The sequence below is a fragment of the Diabrotica undecimpunctata genome, chromosome 10, assembly GCF_040954645.1.
Source record: "Diabrotica undecimpunctata isolate CICGRU chromosome 10, icDiaUnde3, whole genome shotgun sequence".
NCBI lineage: Eukaryota > Metazoa > Arthropoda > Insecta > Coleoptera > Chrysomelidae > Diabrotica > Diabrotica undecimpunctata.
In genome coordinates this window covers 16,896,049-16,911,931 of record NC_092812.1, presented here as the reverse complement: position 1 = coordinate 16,911,931, position 15,883 = coordinate 16,896,049, and the positions used below count along the sequence as shown (strand labels likewise).

The following is a 15,883-nucleotide window of genomic DNA, read 5'->3' as shown; positions in this document are numbered from 1 at the left end:
GCAAGTTCGTTGTTTATTCCACTCTGTGGGCTTTTTGTTATAATAGACGACCAGTTTCTGTAAAGATTATTTATTAAAAACAATAGAATAATTACATCAAAAGAACCATAAGACAAGTGTCCTTAGACTGTCAGTGTCTGTCGCCCTCTTCCACTTCTGGGCTTCTTGTATTACACATGTCACTAATCTTAAGGTAGTTTTACAACTTAATACAGTATAACATGCCCCTTTTTTAAAAGGAAAAAAAAACTAAACTATCCAAACAAGTTAAATATACTTACAATATTACAATGCCGCATTACTCTTCTGTAAACGAAAACCTTTTTGGCCTATTTACTATTTGACCACTCCTTCTGCAAAATGGATTATTTACATTTTGTCGGTGTGGCCTATTTACGCTAAAATTTGAATTGTTATAACTTTGAATAGAAATTGGTGTATTGTTGTGCATACTTGGAGCCTCATTCAAATTAGAACTAGCTGCTGTACCATTTTCAAGCTTAACTATCACATCACTACTATGTCTACTAATTTTACTAGCAGGCTTTAATATGTGTTGTCTGTTCCTACGATAATGTACACCTTCAGGTGTTCTGACGACATATGATTAGGAAAAGGACTTATTTCTATCACAATAGCTGGTAACCACGGTGATGGTGGAACCTTTTTAATAAAATACATTTTCTCCAACAAACAGATTTAATAGGTTTCTAGCTGACCAATCCTGATAGTTTTGGTATGAGTATATTTTCACTAACAGCTATTCTATTCTTATATTATGTGACATTAATAACTGAGCTGAAGAATAACCACATTCTAATGTGGTTAGTCTTTTTTCTGTATTGCAACATTCCTTGATATGGATCAGAGCCTGACTCTATACACATTTTTAAAAATATTCTTTACAGTCTGAACTTTTCTTTCTACCAAACCATTCCTTTTTGGATAAGAACTAGAACTTTGATAAGTAATATCCCAATCTACTGAAAATGTCTGAAATTCTTTTGATGAGAATGGAGGATCATTATCAGACATTAAGATCAATGTCTTAGTATTCCATGTATTCAAAGTATTCCATGCCTCGCAAATATAGACTTTACTGTACTAATTACCTCTTTTGCTGACGTATTATTTAAAGGCACTATTTCAAAGTATTTAAAATAGTAATCTACTAGTACTATATATGTCACTTTACTATAATAAAAAAAGATCAACACCAATTTTCTACCAGGGCAAAGTAGGAATTTATGTGGTGATAGTGGTTCTGGACTATTTAATCTATGATATTTAATACGTGCTGGGCACTGTTCAACTTCATTCTTTATATTTACAGTCATGCGTGGCCAAAAAACCGCTGTACGGACTTGTCGAATACATTTTTCATAAGTTATTTCTAATATGACTTGACGTAATGACTCAGGAATTATTATTTGGTTTCCTAGTCCATCCACAATATGTATGTATTTCATAATTATAATTATATTATGGTTTAGTTTCTTTTTCCAGTTTATTTTTTAACTTGGGCAACCTTTATTATATTATCTTATTATTGATTGTAAAACTCTATCAGGTTTGGTTGCTGCCTGTATTTCCATTAATTTCTTTGAAGACACAAACTTTTATGTACACGTAACTCTGTATCTCCACTATCAGTATTATCTGGACCTTCTACTAACTGGTGCCCTACTTAATGTATCTGTGATGAAAAGAAATTTTCCTGGAGTAGCTAACTTATAAATCATAAAGTCGTAAGTTTAGCATCATTATTTGCAAACGTGCGGGAACCACAGATAATGGTTTCTTAAAAAGAAGAACTATACCGTATTCATTCTACAAATTCCCAATCGTCAATAGAACCACGTGTAAGCCAAACAGGGTCGTACTGATGTACGACCTATGTATCATATGATTTTTAAAAATATTTACTTTTGAAACTGTTAGTGTAAGAATTTCTTGAAATTTAATCATTATATCACAATTAAACTAAACTATAAAAAATAACACGACCAGTAAATAACTTAACAATAACTATAACATAAATATAACACAATATATTAACTTAAAAATCAACACGATACAATTTGAATTTAAAATTATGGCAAGTTGGGATCTCTAACATGAGAATCTGTCTCGCTTAAGGTAATAAATTATATTTAATAGCCTCTTGACGAATGAGACGGCGAATATCAACACGTGCTCATATTTACTGATGAGAATTTGGTAAATGAATAAACTTTAATGGTTCATATATAGCGGTAACATATATGTATTGTTTAAATCTAGTAGGTACATCCGAACTGGATTGCATATAACTCTTCTCTATTTGTGTATAATTTGACTGAGACTGTGACAAATATTTAGATGCATATGCTATAGGTTTTTTGTTTTGTAAAATCACTGCACCAGCTTCAAATTTTGAACTATCAACTAATAATGTTAAAGGTAGATAGTTATCAAAGTATGCTACTGGGGTTTGACTAATCATTTCTTTAAGCGACTCAAATTCTCTTCCGTGCTCTTCTGTCCAGTGAAAACTAATATATATTTTTTTCAATAACAACCTTAAATTTTTCATAGGCTCTGCTAAATTATGTATTTACGCACCTAAATAATTAATCATTCCTAAAAATCTTCTAATATTAGCTACACAGGAATTGGCATTTGACAAATTGCACTCACTTTACTACAATTTGACATAATGCCTTCTGCACTAAAAATATGACCTAAATATATCTGATAATAGAAATTTGTATTTGGCCATATTGAAATTTAAATTAAATCGTTTTGTCCTCTCCATACTAATGCTAGTATTACATTGTAATCTTCCACAGTTTCACTATAAATTTTAGAGTATCATCTACATACGAGCAGACTCCTCTCATATCTTCGAATATTTCATTCATTATTTTATGAAAAATCAAAACTCTGGTTTGCATATCCATTATTTCTTGATTAAAAATTAAAATTCTGACTCGTTACCTGACTTTGACTGTTGTACCATTGATTATCATTTCTCCAACTTGAATCTGGAACTTCATTTCTATACCTTAAATTATTTGAATTGTGATTCTTGTTGTAACTGCTATTTTGGTAAAAATTTGGACCTGGACTATCTTTATTCTTCTCTACTTTGCATACCACCGATTCTGAATTTTTCTGAATTAACTGTTTGCTTGCATTTGAGTTGTAATTAGATTTTCAGCAATTTGTAATACCTTTTCTGTTTTCAGATAAACTTCTTGCAATAGTTTTCGCTTAATTGAATAGTATTTAGGATTTAAACTAATAAGGAACATGTCACATACCAAACTTTCTTTTAAAATTCCTAACTCACATGTTAAACTCAAATTCTTTAAACTAGTAATGAAATCCTCAATAGTTTCACTGTTACACCTGTTTCTACTGTTAATTTTTTTCTTCGGGTTAAAATATATTTCAAATCTTTCTACCACTACTTTAAATTTTAGAGTATCCGTTTTAACCTTAAATGACTTAAAAATATTTCTTGCATCTATACCAATCTACTGTAATAGTAAAGCTACCTTTCTCACAGCATTTTCCTCCTCTAAACCTATCGCCCTCAAATATAGTTTGAAATTCATGCACCATTTTTCCCAATTGTAAGCCAAATTTCCCTCCATTAACAAAGGTTAAATTTCATTGCCTACTACATTACTTGTTATTTTTATGTTAGGTTATATTTCGACTTTTGTGACTATTATAATGACTCTTCGATATTTGACTTAATTTTTAACTTCTGAAGCCATGTTTGTTCTACTCTGTGGGCTTTTTATTAGAATAGACGACAAGTTTCTGTATATATTATATATTAAATACAATAATCATTATATCTAGAGAATCATAGGACAAGTGTCCGTAGACTGTCAATGTCTCCCACTTCCACTTCCGGGCCTCTTCTTCTATTTCACATGCCACTAATGTTAATGCAGGTTTACAACTTAAAAAAACATAAAATACGTGTAGCATAGTGCCCATTTGTTCCATTAGTGTTTTAACATGCCTTTTAGTTCCTTTATGTCGTTTGTAGTTTCTGTTTGAATCATATTGCTACTCTGTATTTTGTGAACATTCCTGTTACTAGTGACAGTAAGCCATTTCTTGTATTATCTAGCTTGATTTAAAATGGGTGTTCTCGTCTTAACTTCTGCAAATGAGTTTCTACTTAGTGTTATTAAGTTAAGGTGCAATAATATAATACATAAAGAACTTGGATTTAAATTTGATATAACTGAGGCATTAGGTAGCCGTATATTTATAACCTGGATCAATTTTCTTTACTGTCAGTTTAGAGAACTTTGGGTACCACTCAACATTGCTAAACAAAATGCTATGTTCAAAGGCAGTTGATGTACTAGTATTTATTATAGATTGCACTGAGGTGAAAAGAGGTCAACCCAAAAATCCAGTATCACAGCAACTTACTTATTCCACATACAAATCTTGTAATACACTAAAAATTTTAGTTGGCATTTCAAGTAAAGGGAGCATATCTTTTGTTTTCGATAGTTGTATAGGTTCCATTTGTGATAGATGCTTGGTTGAAAAGTGTGGTTTGTCTAATTTACTTGAAAAAATGACATAGGATTAGCAAAATGAGGTTTTCAGATACAAGATATTTTAGCTTTAAAAGATGTGACTGTCAATATGCCAGAATTTTTGAAAACCAAATCTGGCCAGATTGAGAAGTAGGATATTGTTTAATCATTTCAGAAATAACCCTAATGCCAGTTTATATTTGAATGTGCCTCGAGAGAGTATTCGGCGATGTCTTAAGGTAAATAATATTAAATCTTTCAAACCAAAATTCTTACACACATTACAAAAAGGCGACGAAGCAATACGTTTAGAGTATTGTTTATGGACCCAAGGGGAAAATTTAAACAATATAAATTTTCTAAAAAACGTGTTGTTTACCGACGAAGCCACTTTCACTACAAATGGAGTAGTATCATCACATAATTGTCGCTATTGGACAGCAGATAATCCCCATTGGGTAATAAACTGTAAAAGCCAGTATTCTCAAAAAATCAATGTCTGGTGTGGTATACTGAACGAGCGAGTTATTGGTCCTTTCTTTTTTGAAGAAAATTTGAACTCACAGAACTTTTTAGAATTTTTAAATACCGACTTGTGGGATGCTATTCATGTGCTCCCAAATAATGAACGATTAAATTTGTATATCCAGTTAGATGGGTGTTCTGTTCATTACGCCAGAATCGTGAAGCAATGGCTAAATGAAAATTTTCCGAACCGTTGGATAGGCCGGGGTAGTCCGTTGATAGATTGGCCACCCAGATCTCACAATTTTAGACTTCTTTCTCTGGAGAGTTATCAAACAAAAAGTTTACCAAACCCGTGCAAGAGACGTAAACGAACTTCGTGCAAGAATTCGACAGGCATGTCCAGAAATTACTCCCCAACAACTAAGAAATGTAATTAGAAATATTCATAAACGCTACTAATTCCGGTTAAATTGTCAAAATACAATGTACAATAAAGAAAAGTTTCTATTGTGTTGAAAAAAAAAAACATTTATTACATCCTGCCCCGTACCTCCCTAGTAGTGTCCCACTCCTCCCAGTGGTATGGGTGATATGGGACATTTTCAGCTCATTTTTTTTAAATTGAGTAGATCAAAGGGCTATCTAAAACGCCCTACACACGTAATGATTTATTGTACTGCGTGTTTATACTGCAGGTCGTAGAGAAAATCGTAAGGTTTGCAGTATCGTACTACAGTAGTTCACATTTATCGCATTTGTGGTGTTTAAATGCGAATATGTTGGACCATATATGTAGTCCAAATTTCAACTTAATAGCTCAACGGAAAATGCGCCAAATTAGCGTTACAATTTTCCACCTTTACATAGATACATACACTACAAGTTAAATAAAAGCTTTTAAAAATCAAAAGACGCAATTTTATGATATAATAATAATTGTTAATGGATCTTACCTTCTTCAGTTTATGCCTAAAAGATGTTCTTATATTATTTATTTTCTTTTTCATTACATCTTTTGTCCCTTCTGGAAACAGTTCCTGAAATTTCTTAAATAAAATATCATAACTTGAGTTTCTCCTTATTTTATTTGCATAGTCTTTTGATTTTACATTCCATAGACAGCTGTTTTGTCTATATATTTCAATAAACTCTTCCCAGATTTTTTTTTGTTTAATGTCCATGATTAATGTCCCAATAACTGGCCATCAACAACAATACTGCCGTAGTCAAGACTCTACACATGTTACAACTTGGATTTTATGGAAGCTCCGTACTGCGAACGACACGACTACTACGTACTGCGCAACATCCAATTTGCCTACGCACGTGACGATATATCGTTACTGCGGCAGTTTTAACCGATGCAGTTTGATAAATCGTTAGGTGTGTAGGCCGTTTATCATATACTAGCAATATTTTTCACGAGAAGCAAATAAATAATTTAAAAAAAAATATTCAAAAAGTGTCCCACACCTCCCACTTCTCCCCTACTTGTCAAAAAACTCTTTATCGTTAGGGATTATGAATTAACCCTTTAAGGCGCAAGTTTATTATGATGAACTTTTTTCAAAGTTTTTTCAGATAATACTTAGGAATACTATAGTTAGTACATCAGTTACTAGATTTTTAATATATTTTTGTTTTTTCTATGAAAAAAAAGGTGGTCAACCGTTGTACCAGAGTTCAATCAAGGAATAATTTTCATGCTAGTTTCTCTGGTACATAGGGTGTACCAAATAATAAGTGTATCAATAATAGGTTAGGTATAGGACTTTAAATAATACAAAAATACTGCACAATATTGTAATAAACAAAAATATAATAATAAAAATAATAGTTCAGTCACTTGAAATATATGGTTTAAAACAATCCAAGCACAACGCCACTTTACAGTCTACGTACTCTATATTACTGCGCTTCTGTAATCCCGTTTTTGAGCAATGTTGGCATCGTCTTCGCGTGGTTTTCTGCGGAAAATGACCAACATTTTGAAAATACTCCATGTTCAATGGCCTCCCAATTTTTTTTCTCGCAGAAAAATCTTTTATAAGACTAGTAGCCAATTTGGATCTATATCCAAGGTGAGATATTGCTTTTTTTCTACTGTTACTTTGCCTAAGGGATTCTTTATAAATTATATAAGAATTTACTATGGATGCATCAAAAAGGTAATAAAATAACTTCATCCACCATTGACGACTTTTCCAAGTTACTGAGTATGTCTGCATTCGTTGGTCAAACCGATCAATATCGCCCGTATACATATTGTAGTCTACAATGGCTTGAGAACAGCGGATGTTTTCTCGTTCTCCAGTTTTTGATGGTCTCAAAACAAAACCAGTTTCTGCATGATTATGCATATTGCTGCATACGGTCACAGATTTTGACCCACGATCCTTCCACTTACTTATAGTAACATCATTACAGACAACTCCATCAATTTCTCCCATTTTCATTTTTCTGTCATCTACTAAATGAGCTTTTGGAAAATATTTTCGTGTTTGTCTTACTGTTCCACAACCAAAATGACCTAGTTCTGATAACTTATTCATAAGAGGAAGTGCGGTAAAAAAATTGTCAAAGTACAAGCAGTGACCCCTTTTTTCCAACACTTTAATTAAATTCAGTATAACTCTTTCCCCTAGAATATGTTCGTTAGTCCGTTCAGGTTCTCTACCTTGATATACCTCAAAATTGATGAGGTAACCTGTTTCAGCACATGCCATTGTCCAAATTTTTATACCCCTCTTTATGGGTTGGTATGAGTAAAAAATAAGGCTCCGGGAGACGATGAAATTCTAATTGAAATGTTAAAAGAAGGAGGGGAAAAGATAAAAGACTACCTAAAGATACTTTTCAATAAATGTTTGTTTACACATTGACAAATACCGCAAGAGTGGAACAAGGCAAATACAATGCTGATATATAAGAAAGGAAATAGATCAAAATTAGCTAATTATAGACCAATATCTCTCTTGTCACAAATCTATAAAATGGTTGATGGAAAAGAGACGCACATTTCTAAGTGAGGGAAAGCGAAACACCAATGGTTTCAAAGAATTGAATAAAAAAATAAAGAAGGGAGTAAAGGAAGATTTAAGGATCTATAATGAAAACAAGGTAGAAAAAAATAATAGAAAAAACCGAGGCCTGAAATGCCTAAGATCAAACTTTGGGAAAACCTATAATAATCTCATTGAAGGATAAAGATGGAAAAGAAATAAGAGAAAAGAACGAAATTCTAAAAGTTACTCAAACATTTTACCGCGATTTATATTGCTCAAACAAGAACCCAGATAACACTGCAAAGGAAGATCTTAAGAGAAAGATAACGAATGTCAACTCAGAAATACTCCCTAACATAGAATCCTTCGAAATGAAATAAGGTACGGCACAACTAGAGAACAATAAGGCTCCGGGTCCAGATGGAATACTTGTAGAAATGTTGAAGGAGGGTAGTGAAATTATTCTCGAAGAACTGAAAATTTTTTCAAATTTTGTGAATGTCTTCACAGAGGAGAAGTCTCAGATGATTGGAATGAAAGTTTGACAATACTTCTCTTCAAAAAGGGAGACAGGGGAGATATGAAAAACTATAGGCCAATCTCCCTGCTGTCCCAAATGTACAAACTGTTTATGAGAGTAATAACTAACAGGTTACCGTCGAAGCTCGATAGCTATCAACCGGTAGTGCAGGCAGGATTCCGAAAGGATTACAGTACAGCGGATCATCTTCTTACAGTCAGAACGCTAATAGAGAAAGCCAATGAATATCTTGAACTTATACATTGGCTTCGTTGATTATGAAAAGGCATTCGACTCCATAGAACTTTGGGCAACAGAGAGAGATATGAACAACTGCAGGATAGACTCCCGATACAGAATGCTCATACATAATATTTACAAGAAAGCTACAATGAAAATACAAATAGATGCGAAAACCGAAGCTATACCAATCAACAGAGGAGTTCGCCAGGGAGATGTTATCTCACCAAAGCTATTCAGACTTGGACTCGAAGACGTGTTCAAAGACATTAACTGGGTAGATAAAGGAATAAATGTTAATGGAAGAAAACTGAGTCATTTGAGATACGTTGATGACATTGTAATATTCGCTACAAGTTTCGAAGAACTACAGACCATGATGACGCAACTATTTCAAGCTTCGGAAATAGGTCATAAGATAAACTTCGAAAAAACAAAAATAATGACAAATACGCCGAACATTAGAGAAATAACGTTGAACGACATAAATTTAGAAACAGTAAGCGAATACATCTACGTGAGACAGAAAATGAAAGTTAACAAAGAAAATCAAACTGCCGAAATTACCAGAAGAATAAGGTTAATATGGGCAGGATTTGGAAAACTGAGTTGGATCTTGAAAAGCACTAAAATAGAACAATATTTGAAAACCAGAATTTACGATCAGTGTATGCTTCCTATACTCACGTATGGTTCACAGAAGTGGACACTCGCCAAGTCTAATATGGACAAAATAGTAAAAGCACAAAGAGCGATGGAAAGATCAATGCTCGGGGTGAGACTTATAGACAAAAAAACAAACAAATAGATTAGAAGCAAAACCAAAGTAAAAGACGCTGGAGAACATGCTGCCAAATTAAAATGGAGCTTCGCAGGACACAATGCCCGACTAAAGGATTAACTATGGAACTACGAAATACAACAATGCAGCCCATGGTTAGGAAAGAGAAGCAGAGGAAGACCACAAATGAGATGGACTGATCATATTAAGAAGCTAGTGGCGCAAAATGGAAAACACTGGATTGATTTGGGGGAGGCCTATGTCCAAAATTGGATTACTTAAAACTGAAGAAGTAGAAGTATTGATTTATATGTCATTCATGCTGGGTCAAATGACCTCTGAAAAATGTTCCATGGGCTTGTAGTCTAGAATGTGATAATTACATTACGTTATGATAACATTAAATTCCATTTTTAATTACACTTTGTTTATCCTAATTACGAGCCTGTTCCGCTTCAGGTTTTGGTAATTGCCTCTGATGACAAAAACTAGTGTTTTAATAAATGGATGGTATAATTTATATAGTGTGTTTCTGAGATACTGTGATTACTTTATTAATAATAAAATACGTACTCACGATCTTGTTTTTGCGAGGCACAACGAACTAACATTATAACACTGCATGTTAATAACGTAGTGTAACAATTTTGCGACTTACGGTATCAAATCTTTCTGTGTTATCGATGCCTAGGTGACTTGGTAGTTGGTACGTCGGTAAAACTCACAAAAGTTTTCTTATGCATCTAGATGTTGAGAGCAGTACTGCTTTCTATATTGTTTTATAGAGATGTTTATTAAGACCCAGTTGTTTTGTTTTCTAAAAGGCTCTGGAATAACTCCAGTAGTATAGAGAATAATAGATACCATCTCGGTATTTTCCATTCTCCATTGTCTCCTTATTTGTATTTCCAGATTTCTGTAGTTAGCGACTTTTTCGCTGTATTTAACACATAGATTGTTATTGTTAGGTATCGGTACATCCATTACTGTTGTCTGTCTAGTAAGTTTATCAACTAGCATGAGATCCGTTATGTGCCACTGGTTGGTCTGTGAGCATATTGTGGTCCCAGTAAAGTTTATAGTTGTCGTTTTCAAGCATTTTGTCAGGGACATATTGATAATAAGGGAGATGGTCGGTTTGGAGCAGTCCCAGTTTGCTAGCTAGTTCTTGGTGAAGAATCTTTCATACTGAGTCATGGCGTTCTTTGTAGTCAGTGCCAAAATGTACCTGGCAACCCTCCGTGAGATGTTGGATGGTTTCTTGGGATTGACATCCATCACGGCATTTGTCATTTTGGACTTGAGTGTCTTTGAGAATATATTTCAGGTATTTTTTAGTTGGAATAACCCGAGTCTGAATAGTAAGTAGGAAACCCTCTGTCTCGGGAAACATCTTTCCTGATGTCAACCAATAGTTCGACGCTGTATTGTCGAAATATTCTTGACTGATCTCGTTGAGATCTCGCCCACGCGGAGATTTACTCATCCAGGTGCGCATTTTTTCTTGTTTAGCCAGGTCGTTTATGCGCATTTCTTGTTACCTCAGTTTAAGCGGTGTTGTGTCATCTACTGCGCAGATTACTCGATGTAAAGTAGATGTCTCAGCCTCCGTCCGAGAATAGGTTCTTAAATTAGCAACCTGTTTATCCAGTTGCTCACCTGTGTCCTCTTCCCCTTTGATACCGCGGTAATGTTGTTCTCTCTATTGCACTGCGTGGATCCTATTTTTGCGCCTTTGGGAGAAGTGTTCTTACTTTCCGCTGAAGACTTTCTATATCCATTTTTGACCACTTTATAATACCAAATGACTACCTAAGCGCGGAACAGGCGTACGTATTTAATGCCTTAAACAAATCGTGGCTATTAAGATATGACCGATTTAGCTGCCTTACTCTTCGCACAAACTCAGAAGTTAGTTCAGTTTTCATTTGTCTATGGTCAATTTTCCGCGCTTTTTTTTATTCCGAGATATTTATACATACCCTTGTTACGATTGCCTCGATATTTTGGCCATCTTGCATATCGAAACCTCCAGGCCGAACCTTTCCTCGTGACTATATTTAGAGCACGGCACTTGTCTAGTCTAAAGTGCACACTGATTCAGTTTTTAGCATCTGATCCAGGTGGTTTCGACTGAAAGCCATTAATTTCAGATGATGCATATACAGCAGATGATAATTCTTCGCCACAAGTATTGTTATTTTTGATGCTAAAACTTGGGTCAGTGGAGTTCAGTAGCTGAGATAGTAAGTTCTTTGCTAGACAGAACCAAAGTCTACTCAAGGAGTCCCCCTGGAATAGGCCCCGGTTAAATGGGATATCTTAAGTTTGAATATTGCCTTCACCAGGTATTTGAAGGTAAATTTTAGTCTTCCACTTAGTCATTATGTTTTAAAAAGATCACTATATTATCATCCACTTTATATATTTTCAATATATCTAAGAGAGTCGATGTCTGACCAGCAAGCGAGAAAGACGTATTTCAGGCACTCATTTATCGTGCTAGTTAAATAGTAATTATTGAAGTAAATTTAAAAGTAATTAAGTAAAAAACTAAGTGAAAGTGATTTGTATATTGAATATTGGAATCGTGAGTAGATTAAATATACTTTTTTCATCTATTTGGATTTAGATATTCAAGTAACTCTCTGCAATCAGTTATATGTATTATCCAATTTCCATGAACTGGTATCACAGCGAAAGCTGTAAAACAGCACCGGTTTTAGTCGGATTTTAAATCCATTTAAAAAATGTCATCTTCCAGTCAGCTACCACAAAATGCATCATACTCAACAACAGTTAGTCAGCCATGTAGTATATTAATCGCAAACAGAGATCAAGCTATTATATGTAACACTTTAGAGAATTGTACAATTAATGACTATCTTGAAGGATTGAGTCAGCATATAGAACCAAAAAATATAATTTTCGCATCCCGCATACCTACTAACTTAATAATGGACGAATTAATAAAACTAGGTTTAAATCCTCTCTTAGACATATCATACCTACGGTTAGGAGCAACCAATCCTGCCTTCAATCATATCCTACGCTTCCGAAGACAAATTTTCGTTTCACCTTTTCCAGACAACTTGAACTACCTGAATATTTTATCATCGAATTAGAACAAACATCATACCGCATATTTATAGTCCAAAACGAAACACGTTTCAACTACAAATTAACTGGGCACCAGGCAGCTAATTGTCCAAATATTTCACCTTCTAACCATCCTCACAATGATAGTGCAATGCAAACAGAAATGAGACAAAATTCATTAATAAATCATTATCAACAAGATAATCCACAAAATACTCCCACAATCTCAAATACCACTCCCTCCACACTTACTACGTCTTCTCAAACCACATTACAAACAGTAGCTGTTGTGTCCGTACACACTTTGTAGATATTTTGACTATCTTTCGGAACAGCAGTTTGTAATGTTATAGAAGATATAACAGTAGCAATCCCAAATTTATCAATAAACCAAACCCAACAATGCTCACTACAAAATACATCTATACATTTGACCTCTTCTTCAGTTAAAACTACAATCACAACACCTACATCGTCTGAGCCATCCTCTAATATCCAAAAACGTAAATCAATCTCACCCGAAACAAGTCAACACTTACCTTCAAATAAAAATACACATATGAATTCTCACGAATCCCAGATAACTTCGAACAAAGCAACCAGAAAAAGAACCCTAGAAGATGCAATCACGCCATCCGCCGAAGAAAACTTTGCACACCCTAAGCTTCAATTAAAGAAAAAAAAACCATAACTGATGACAAAAATTTGAGAGATGAGATACCAAATCTCCAAACATTACTAGAACCAGTTAGAGAATATGTAGAAAGGAAAAAGCAATTATTAAGCTTCGATCAAGTAGTGGATCTATTCGAAAATATACAAGGATCAAAAGACATAATCAGCGTAACAAATTGTACTCAGAAGACTCTTATAAACTTTCTAACGGAATTACATCCAAACTACATCGACAAAAGAATGAAAACCAAAAGCACCAAATTAATATGAAAACTTGACAAACACATAGGTTTATTCTCTGCAGTGAAAACTTCATTGTCGGAAGATTTCGATTCATCGGTAAATAATTCCTCTAAAGAATAATAAAATCACTGTTGACTTCATGTTTGTTTCATTACATTCAGATATACAAGGAAATGAAGAAGCAGATGAACTAGCCCGCTTAGCATCCTTTAGCCAGGACTCCATTATTATTAATGAGGTTTCTTCTGTTGACTTCAAGTCTGAAATAAAATAAAAAGTGTTGAGTGCGTGGCGGAATAAGTGGAGTGCATTTAAGGTAAACTCAAGGAAATCGAACAATTAGTGAAACCGTGGCTTCAACCCACAGTGAATAGACACGACCAAGTGAGAATGGCGCGTTTGCGGCTGGAACACAGTGATTTGACACATAAACGCCTCTTTGTGCGGAGTGTGCCGCTAATGTGCGAGAATTGTCAAGTAACACTCTCCGTGGAGCATATACTAACTCGGTGCAAAACATATGAAGCAGCAAGAGGGAAGCACACTATCCCAAATAATATAAAGGAAGCCTTAGGATAAAACATGAACTTAGAAAGACTCAGGACTGTATCAATTATTGTAATTTTTTCTAACTTTACCTGTATTATATTTTTTAGATCGCTAATAACCCTTGTGATTGCAGCGTAAATAAATAAAAAAAAATATACCTATAAGCCATTCATGCGGTACTGAATCTTATAGTCAATGATGGCAGTAAAAATGTTCCTTTTTTGTTGTACGCCTGGTTACAAATGAGTCGATTATTATTATATCAAGTTGTTCTTTGCAGCCCATGGAATCCTTAGCCCATCAATTCTGTTGACGCTCTATGATGTTGTTTACAGAACAGTTTTGGTAGATGTACTGGGTTACACAGGATTTGAACAATTTGTACAAAGTCGGAAGACAAGAAATTGGGCGGTACTTAGCTGGTTCTTGGGTGTTGTTTTTTATTCGGTATTAGATAAGTGGTTCCCTGAGTAAGAAATAATGTATTTCCTGCGAATTAGAAATAACATGATTAATTAATGTTTTCAAAAGCTCATCATCACTGCAAAACTTCTTTAGCCAGAAGTTTTGAACTCCGTCTGGTCCAGGAGATTTCCAGTTATGAAGCTCTTTGATAATATTCGAGACATCTTCAGTGGTACAAGGTTCATAAGGAATATTATTGTAGATTTGATAGTTGTTATGAGTAGCTAGCGTCGAAAGTGGTTTCCCCAAAACTGATGAATTACTTCTTGGCTCGGGTAGGATTTATTTTCATTTTCTATAGTGGAATTCAGTCTCTTATAGAAAGCCTTCTCTGCATGGCCAGAAAGTATATTGTCGCATTTCCGGTTGTTACTAACTTTGTATTATCCGTAGACAACCCGTATAAACGGAAAGTTTTTGTTTTATTGTGCCAGGAAGTGTTGAGCTGTGTTGTTTTCTGGATCATGCTGTGAGTGTTTTGGAGTGTTCAGAATTATTTTTTCAGCTCTTTTAATTATTTTACGACTTTTTACTCCTCGGATGTATTCCGTTATTTGTCCAATATCCCTACGCAATAATTCAATTTTCCTCAGCAGTCATTTTTCCCATGGTGTAATTCTGTTTTCAGTCCTTCCGATGATCATTATGCATAACATTAGCAATTGCTGTTGCTGCACAGTAAATCAGCATATGCAAATATTTTAATATATTGGCTTCTACGATATAATTGGGTAGGACTTCAGTGTACACAATGTGTAACAGCGCACCTAGTTTGTTAGAAGAGTTTATTTTTGGTAGCAGTGGTCTGAAAGTGGGTTTGTCCCAGTAAACTCTTGTAAGGCACGTGTCATTCACTTACCAGACTTCGCTTCTGATGGTATCGCGTCTAGTCTCTGGGATAAGATTATTTCTTATAATTATAAAAAACATTACAAAACATTATTATTATTATTATCACTTAATAGTTACTAATTTACATATATTGCATATTATGTTTCCGAAGGTGCCAAAACTTTGGAATTATCTGACGAGCTCGTCCCAGTAGTGTCCTTATCTGATTCAATAGATCTCTACAAAGAATTCAATATATAAATCGAAAAATACTTCACTAAACTTCATTCGTTTTACATATTCCCATCTGTCAACAAACGCACGTAAAAGCCAAACAGGGTCGACTGAGGTATATTATATGATTTTTAAAAATATTTACTTTTGAAACTATTAGTGTAAGAATTTCTTGAAATTTAATCCCTGTGAGCAAAATTTAATGTTCCATTGAAGA

At 34.2% G+C, this 15,883-nt stretch overlaps 1 protein-coding gene across 1 annotated transcript in view; it reads right to left on the bottom strand.

The window, feature by feature from the left end:
- Positions 1 to 15,530: 15,530 nt before the first annotated feature.
- LOC140452373 (uncharacterized) overlaps positions 15,531 to 15,883 on the bottom strand; it is a 40,770-nt gene continuing 40,417 nt past the window's right edge. The window contains exon 4 of the mRNA XM_072546581.1: positions 15,531 to 15,671. Coding sequence (XP_072402682.1) covers positions 15,591 to 15,671 — 81 coding nt within the window. The 3' untranslated portion in view covers positions 15,531 to 15,590. The remainder of the gene's footprint in view (positions 15,672 to 15,883) is intronic.